The sequence below is a fragment of the Diadema antillarum genome, unplaced genomic scaffold (genome assembly GCF_040938485.1).
Source record: "Diadema antillarum isolate AM-2024a unplaced genomic scaffold, OU_Dant_1.0 seq00002494_RagTag, whole genome shotgun sequence".
NCBI classification, from domain to species: domain Eukaryota; kingdom Metazoa; phylum Echinodermata; class Echinoidea; order Diadematoida; family Diadematidae; genus Diadema; species Diadema antillarum.
This window is the reverse complement of record NW_027273098.1, coordinates 44,506-52,537: the sequence shown is the minus strand read 5'-3', so window position 1 is coordinate 52,537 and position 8,032 is coordinate 44,506. Positions and strand designations below refer to the sequence as shown.

At 39.9% G+C, this 8,032-nt stretch overlaps 1 protein-coding gene across 1 annotated transcript; it reads left to right on the top strand.

The window, feature by feature from the left end:
- Positions 1 to 557: 557 nt before the first annotated feature.
- LOC139714880 (spartin-like) lies at positions 558 to 7,429 on the top strand. The gene is given in 10 exon segments (XM_071626528.1): positions 558 to 805; positions 807 to 979; positions 982 to 1,007; positions 1,010 to 1,257; positions 1,760 to 1,845; positions 1,920 to 2,051; positions 3,284 to 3,462; positions 3,798 to 3,975; positions 5,949 to 6,039; positions 6,813 to 7,429. Coding segments are annotated over 10 exon segments (1,554 nt in total). The 3' UTR covers positions 7,006 to 7,429.
- Positions 7,430 to 8,032: the final 603 nt, after the last annotated feature.

Here is an 8,032-nt window from a genome sequence, read left to right as displayed (position 1 = left end):
ATGATCATGAGAGACACAACTCTGTAGGAGTAAATGACTTGTGCTACCGCAAGAGTACCGTCTTCTTTAGTCCCATATACAGCCTATTGTGATGGTATTTAAAATTCAATTCAGCCATGCTCCCCGGCGCGGCACCCATGCATGGCCATAAATTGCGCCATGCATGCATGACTGCTCTTGAGAAGTAGGCCTGCGCCTGCAAAGTGTCACAGTCGCTATCAGTTTCACAGATCTATATATTCTATACCCTCTCATGTAAATGCTGAATTTAGTATTCTGTTCGTGTTTAATTGAAATTTGTGAACTGTGCTGTGAAAATCAATTTGTTTTCTGTGAAGGAAGCCAATTGCAATTTTACTTTGAGTGATATTGTGAGGCTGAGAGGCCTGTTGAAAAAAGAAGAAGAAATGAAACGGGTTGGGATGATAGATTTTTGTAATATCATTTCATTTTAATGCCATGGACAGGATTTTTCTTGTATTATCTTTGCAGGCAATAACTATCGATGGCTGAGGCACAAAGAAATATTTATCCTCCATTGCACAGTGATGATAGAAATGTTGAACTCGGGTGAAGAAACTCTGAAAACACTGAGAAAGCACCATGACAAAGCATACGCTGACATCCGGATGGCTCTCAAGTTTGATGAGCAGTCAAACAGGAAGGAGGCTATCCGCTTCTACAGCATTGGTCTGAAGAGCATTGCTAAAGCAATGGAGATTGACTGCACTGGACCACAGCGCATGGGTTCAGAATGGGACCATGCAAGGAGCATGCAGAAGAAGATGAAGAAGACGGCCCTCAAATGAAGCCAGGTTGGAATCGCTGGAGAGGGATGCACAATCTAGTGCGTGTCTGGCAGAGTCACGTGGGGCCTGTGGGAGTGACTCCATTCTCAGCATCTATGAGGAGGATAATGCCGTCGGCAGCCTGCCCTCGTATGCCGAGTCCACGACTGATGCCAGGGAAGTACTGCACATCCCCATGGTGTCCAGTTATTCTTCATCATCAATCCTCTGGTCATGTGAGTGCCCCTAGCTCCCCTGGCCAACTCAGAGTCTACACCTTCCCAGATGGTGAGAGGCTGGGACAGAATCAGCCTCCAGCATTTCTCCAGGTGGGAGAGTGGCTCTACCCACTCCTACCAGGGCGCTCCCCATCACTGAAGGCTGCTGATGGTGTCTTCATGTTCCCTGATGTCAGCTCACCAGATCAAGGGGCCAGTGTAGGTGTCATATTTGCAAAGCATGTCAGCAAGTAAGTTTTCCAAGGTGCTTTCTAGTTGTATTCATTCTTTTGATAACATATTCATGACTTGTGTGTTTGTTTGTTTCTTTGTTTGTTGTTTGTTTTAAGAAAGCTGGATAGTAAAGGAACTCATATTAATTTTCACTTCCAGTAGTGTTTTCTTTTTTTCATTTTAGGTTATTATTTGAAAATGGAGAGAAAACTAGTGAAGGAGAGGTTATTTTTGAAATGTACTTTTCAGGAAAACAGCAGATGTCATTGATATTTTTGATGTGATTCTGCAAGCCTTTGTTTGTAGGGACTGAGTTTGATAAATTTAATATGTTTTTGCACTATTTGCTCACATCAGCAACCTCCAGATCTTTGTTCCAATACCCTGTTTTTTGCCATTGTATCGCTAAAATGCAGTACCTGATATCAGTACAATGCAGTCAATGAAAAACTCTCAGAAAATGCTCTTTGGCATGCTGATCGCAGTTTATTTCATCATTTGTATTACAGATCTCAAAAGGCAAAAATTTCAACAACTCATTGAGCAACTCACAGCCATGAAAGAAGAGCAAATGCCAGAAGTAGAGGAAGCAGCATCCGAAACAGGTGCCCGCAGGACAGGAACAGAGTACCTCAGGACAGTGCACCCCTTCGTCAAATCAGTGACAGGGTACCTGAAGGGCACACCGTAGGACACGATAGGACACCTTCATCACAGATGGATGGTGAGGAAGTCCCAACAGGAGTGGTGGAAGGGGAAGAACACACAGCGCGCATCGTTGGCCGGAAGATTGCTAAGGGAATTGAAATTGGTTAGTGTTTGGAGAGTGCTAATGTAAAGGTTCTTGTTATGGACACCCTAACAGCAGCCCCACTACCCCTGCCCCGACACACACACATACATTATAGAGTGTGTGCATTGCCCATGTTTGTGTGTTAAAACACACCTTTAAAATGTTTCCATGTATGCAACTTTGCATTTTCACAATACAAGTGCTCTGTGACCCTCATAAAGGACAAGTTAATCCAAAGATATGTGTGGATTGAGTGAATGCAGCAATATTAGTCGAACACATCGGTGAAAGTTTGAGGAAAATCAGACAATTCATTCAGAAGTTATGGATTCTTAAATTTTTTATGCAGCCATCACTGGATGAGAAGACTCAGTTTGTGACATCACATACAGAGAACAAATATTAAGAAAATATAAAGAAAATTCAACATATTATCTTTTTTCTACCATAATAAAAGAGCAATTTACTTGCCTCTTTTAGAAGGCAAGGAGAATGATGTTACCCTTAATAATATATCACTAACAAGTTTAGGGAATGTGCACTTTTTATAAAAAATGAAATTTTGTGGTCTTCTCTTTAAATTTTCTTCATATTGTTCTACATAGGTGACATCACAAACTGTTGGTAGTCTTGGTGGTGCTGAAACTTCAGTTTAGACATTCATAACTTTTGAATGGATTGCTTGATTTTCCTCAAACTTTCACTGATGTGTTCTGCTGATATTGCTTCATCATTCAATCCTCACGTATAGTTCATTTGGGTGAACTTGTCCTTTAAATGCCCCCTTTTTTTTATGAGCCATACAAGATGGCACACCCAACACCACTGGTACTTGTACTTATTTTGTCCTGCTGAATTTACAGTGATCTCAAGCATAGTATTTGCAGACACTTGAATGCAAATGCAACCTCAGTTTTTGTAATGTTATGCATTCTATTTCTTTGAAACTTTGGCATCATTCACCCATATCAAACAGAACACTGTTATTACATGGTCATGGGAATAATGTTGGACAGAAAATGTTGATTGAGTACCGGTATAATCATATTCAGTTAATAACTGTGGAGATAACATCTTTGAACCTGCAGAACAAATATCTGTTTAGTTGTGTTTGTAAATTGTGAAGATTTTTTGTGATCCATCTGCACTTACAAGAACTAGGCTGTGCTGAAGAAACCCAAAGACTGTCCATTGCCGTGCATGATGAAAATCTATCTTCTTTTTTTTTTCTTTTCTTTTTTATTGAACAGGTGCTGAGTGGATATCATGGGGTGTGGTAAAAGGTGCTGAGCTGGGAAGTCGGCTGGTAGGGTCAGGTGCCAAAAAGTTGAAAGAAAATATAAAACCTGATGAACAACCCAAGGAGATAGATGAAAAATACCAAACAGGCATGCTGTATGCAAAGAAAGCTTCTGGTGTTGCAGTAAAAGTAAGTATACAAGAATTATTGATATATATTTTCCATATCTTTTTTTTTTTTGGGGGGGGGGGCAGGGAAGGGGAGGGGAGGGATGAGATTGAATACCATACTTGATTTCAATTTATAAAAGTATTTAGTATGCTGGTGAACCCTGTTATAGCACACTTATTATAGCTTACATTGATAACAACAAAGAACAAGGCCTTGGAGTGCTTGGGTGTAGTTACGATTGCACAAGTGAGAGATTGAAGAACTGCAAGTATTTTGTCAAAGAGCATACGCCGCTCAGTGATATTTTGACCCAAATTGATTTTTTTTATTAACGTAATGATGTATCGTTAAAGGTCAGTGCCGTGGTGTTAGACGGGGTGTGCTACATGACCAAACGCATTGCCGAGGAGCTGGGCCCTGTCATCAGCAAGCAGGCCAACAAGCTGTTGACCACAGGGGAGGATGAGGTAGACGGCAAGCGAAAGGCCGTGCTAGATGGGGTGGTGGATGTCACTGCCAGTGGAATCAAAGGTACATTTTAGGGTTCATTTATTTGTTTATGTGTATGTGTGTGTGTTTGTGGTTATGTTTCCATCCCTACTGTCACACTTAGCAAAGCATAAAACTTGTGGCATCATTCATGGCTCCCATAACATACATTATCAATTAATATTAAAGTTAATGATACAGCAAGCAGAGTCTTTGAATGTTAATCTGCAAATGAGTGATTTGTAAAGAATTTGCTTTAAGAAAGGAAGTGGTTTGTTAATTAATGTTCAAGGCCAATACACACAATTTCACTCTTTTGTCCAACTCCGCAAATGCACAGGCCGTGTATGACAGCTACTCCGATGAATATACAGAACTTTCTTTCAACAAGAAAATTTGTGTATGATAAAATCTTGGACATGAATCATATTTCTCATCCCTAATGTGCAAATCATTGAGTAATTATGGGACAGGTGGAACCCCCGCATGATATCTGTCACAAAACAACAACAAGAAGTGTGTATTTGGGACAGAAGCTGTCTGAAATTCTATCTATGTGCTTTTTGTTGCACAAAATGTGATGCCTGATTTGATATAGGATTTATCACATCAGCTCTCGGCAACTGACTTTGGAATCTTGGATGCAAGCCTTATTTTTTTTGTCCTTGATGTGCAGATCTATAACTGTGTGATTAGAGTGAAGCCGTAGTATAGTTTTTATATCTCTCCCACAATAACAACAAACATTTATTATAGAGAGATGCTGTCTCACTTTTAAACTGCATAGTCGATTGTGCACTAAATTCAAAGCCCAATTTGATATCTCAAATATTTACACCATTCAAATTTGGACCATTTGTCTTCCAATTTGTACAACATCTCATTTCCTGTTTAATAGTAAACGGCATTTTCAAAACTTGCTGGACCATTGACAGTGTTAGCGAGGAGGTGCAATTCTACAAAATGTAGGTGCAGCCATGTAGAGCAAGATGCAGTGAATTAGCCTACCAGCAGTTCTATCAAGTGAGGAAAAATCACAGCAATTATTTCACAGTTGTACTTCAATGTACTTCAGTCAAAATTCTGTCAATTCCCCGCCTCTACCAGTGTGTCATCTGAGGCAGTGCTTGAGGCAGTTTTTTTTTTTTTTTTTTAAATAGAGACTGCCCTTGCTGGATAGTGGTAAATGTCACTGCCTACAGAATCACAAGAGAAACTAGAAAGGCACTCTGAGAGCGCAGACCTCTGCCAAGCAGCTACTTTCCACCGTGATCTTGCTATTCCATAGAGATCAATGATTTCCACCCCCTGAAAAATCGCCCGATTTCCCAATAGAGAAGCCTTTGTTACGTCATACTGTAAACCCTCAGTTGTGCGGCGCACCTCTCCCCAGCTGAAACTAGAGCACGCAATTTAGTGCGTGCATGAAAACCTCAAAAATGTGCAGCTTGAACTCCCAATTTCATTGACCCTACCTGGCAAAATACCGAAAATCCTTCATAAAATCCATTAAAATTTCCTGATCACTACCAATATCTAATGATTTGTTACTTGTGTCATTCTCAACCTTTCCTGCAAGTTTCATCCAAATCCGTGCACAACTTTTTGAGTTATTTTGCACACGGACAAACTAACTAACTAACTAAACTAACTAATGAACAAACAAACAAACAAACAAACGGTAACAAAAACATAACCTCCTCCCTTGGTGGACATACAAAGGGAATTTGACGTTTTGGAAGCAGTTGTCCCAAACTATGTGTATGCATGACATATCACACCAGTGCTACTAGTGTTTCAGCATCTAATGCAAGATCCATGCCAGTACACTTTGTGGACTATTGGAAATGTACTAATGCCACTTTCCTGCTCTAATTTACATACCAATGTGTTTGGTGCCTTGAGTAAAACCAACATACAAGTACAAACAAACAATCAGTCTTCTTAATACTGTTTTCATTGGGAGGCAAAAACTGAGCTCAATAGCCTGAATTTTCTTCACCTTTCAACTGCAGGATTTGGACAAGTGTACAGAGGTTTGGAAGCAGCCGCTGTGCAACTTGCCAAGAGCATATCTCATGCTACAGTGGAGACTGTCCAGCATAAGTAAGACATTAGTATCACATCTCTTAATGGAAATCTCTTATTGTGTTTTAGCAGGTTTTTTTTTTCAATAAAAATGTCCAAAAGAAGGTTATCAAACTCTATTCCTTTGTTGCTGTGATGTAGGTGGTAATTTGTATTCTGCAACCAACAGTTTTAGCTTGTCTCTCTAAACTACCAAAATATGATGATCCATCATAGTATATGCACAGGAACTGTGGGGAAAAAAATGACAATTTTTAATGTAAACAGGGTAGCATTTCAAGTGTGAGTACTCACAGAGGGCCCCGCCGTCATTATTATTACATGTACTGCAGCATTGCCAGGTACAAACGTACAGAGTTTACACGTAGATCGAGAAGGACTTAATGTGTAAATCATGTCTTCTGTACATGCATGCATGCAGGAGCAAGACTTCCCGTGATCTTGTGCTTATGATTACATAGCAGTATCCATAAGACATCATTCTCTCAATACTTGTAATGCTAATGTTGATTTCAAAAACAAATCATCTTTTTATCAGGTAATGATAGTTTTGATTTTACATTCGTGCATTATATGCAACATCCTTTTTCAGATGTAAAGGTTTTTGCTTTGATCATCATAGATGAGGACATTCATCTCTACCTAGAGAATCAATAGATGCAGGAATGAAATTGACTTTTATAAGTAGTCTAAAAGGTTGGCATGTTCATCTCTGACCAGAAGTACATCTATTTATCAGAGTAGTAATCCCTCCCTTCATCCCTAACCCAACCTGTTTCCTGTTCACGTAGATATGGGACAGATGCGGGCCGCATCACAGACAGCTCCCTGAAGACAGTAGCAAACATTGGGGTGTCGGCCCACAACCTGAACAATCTTGGCGTCAAGGCCCTGGCCAAGCGAACGGCTAAGGATACGGGGAAGGAGGTGGTCAGGGACCTCAGTGACAAGAAGGACGACGAGGCAAAAGTCAGACAGAACTAACTGGTGCCTGTGATTGGTTTGAATCATCCTACAAGTCAGCAAACAAGCTGCAGCATGCTGTGAATTTTAATGTGGATAACTTCAAGTTGGAATGTACTACTAGCAGGCAGCTTTTCTTAGTCTGTTTTTCGTTTGTGTGTATTATTGTAAAATATACAAGGTGTATTATTTTCGTGAGGGTTTATTTATGCAAATTTCGCAAATCACTGTTGGGACATGAATTAAATAACATGCGAAAAGATCACCACTGGATGTTGATCACATTAAACTTTGCGGCATGAAAGTATCAAAGCACTAGTGCATTGCAAAAAGGATGTGCCTATCTTTGTTTGTATGTTTTCTCCTGGGCACCATTTCATGAAAGTTGTCAGCCCTGACAAGTTGTCAGTCTTTGACAGTTACAGTAACAGTCAGTGACCAGAGCTTCTCAGCCTATGAAAATCAAGGATTTTACTGAACTTGTCAGGACCTGATGACTTGTCAGGGCTGACAACTTTCATGAAATGGTGCCCTGGTCTAGTCTGGTCTGTACCAATAAGTGCATGTACAATAAAATGACAGTTTGAACAGACAAGCATTCGTGTACCTAAGATAGCCTTGGTGTGAAATCACGAAAACAATATCTCACACAAATATGTACATGAAAATAACAGCTTTTATAGTACACATGTACTGCTTTCTGTTCACGTGAATGTCATTAGTTGCCCCTGCAATCTAATTGGATATTTATGTCTCAGCCGCCAAGTCTGACTGATTTTGCAGGAAGCTCCTGAAATAGTATGCAATTGTATATTTGTGCTCTAACTAGAGATTATTCAAAGTCTCACTTATTTGGGAATTATTTTTCCCTATTGAGAGATGCAAGTAGCGCACACAAGCACGCATGCACGTTCCTGATTTTTTTTTTAGGAAAAGTGGTATATTTGAGAGGCTGAATTTTGGGGGAAAATCCCCCGAAATTGTTGTTTTCCCCCAAACTGTTGAAAAGGGGTGTCTTTTTTATGTTTTTTTTCCTCCTTTTAATATA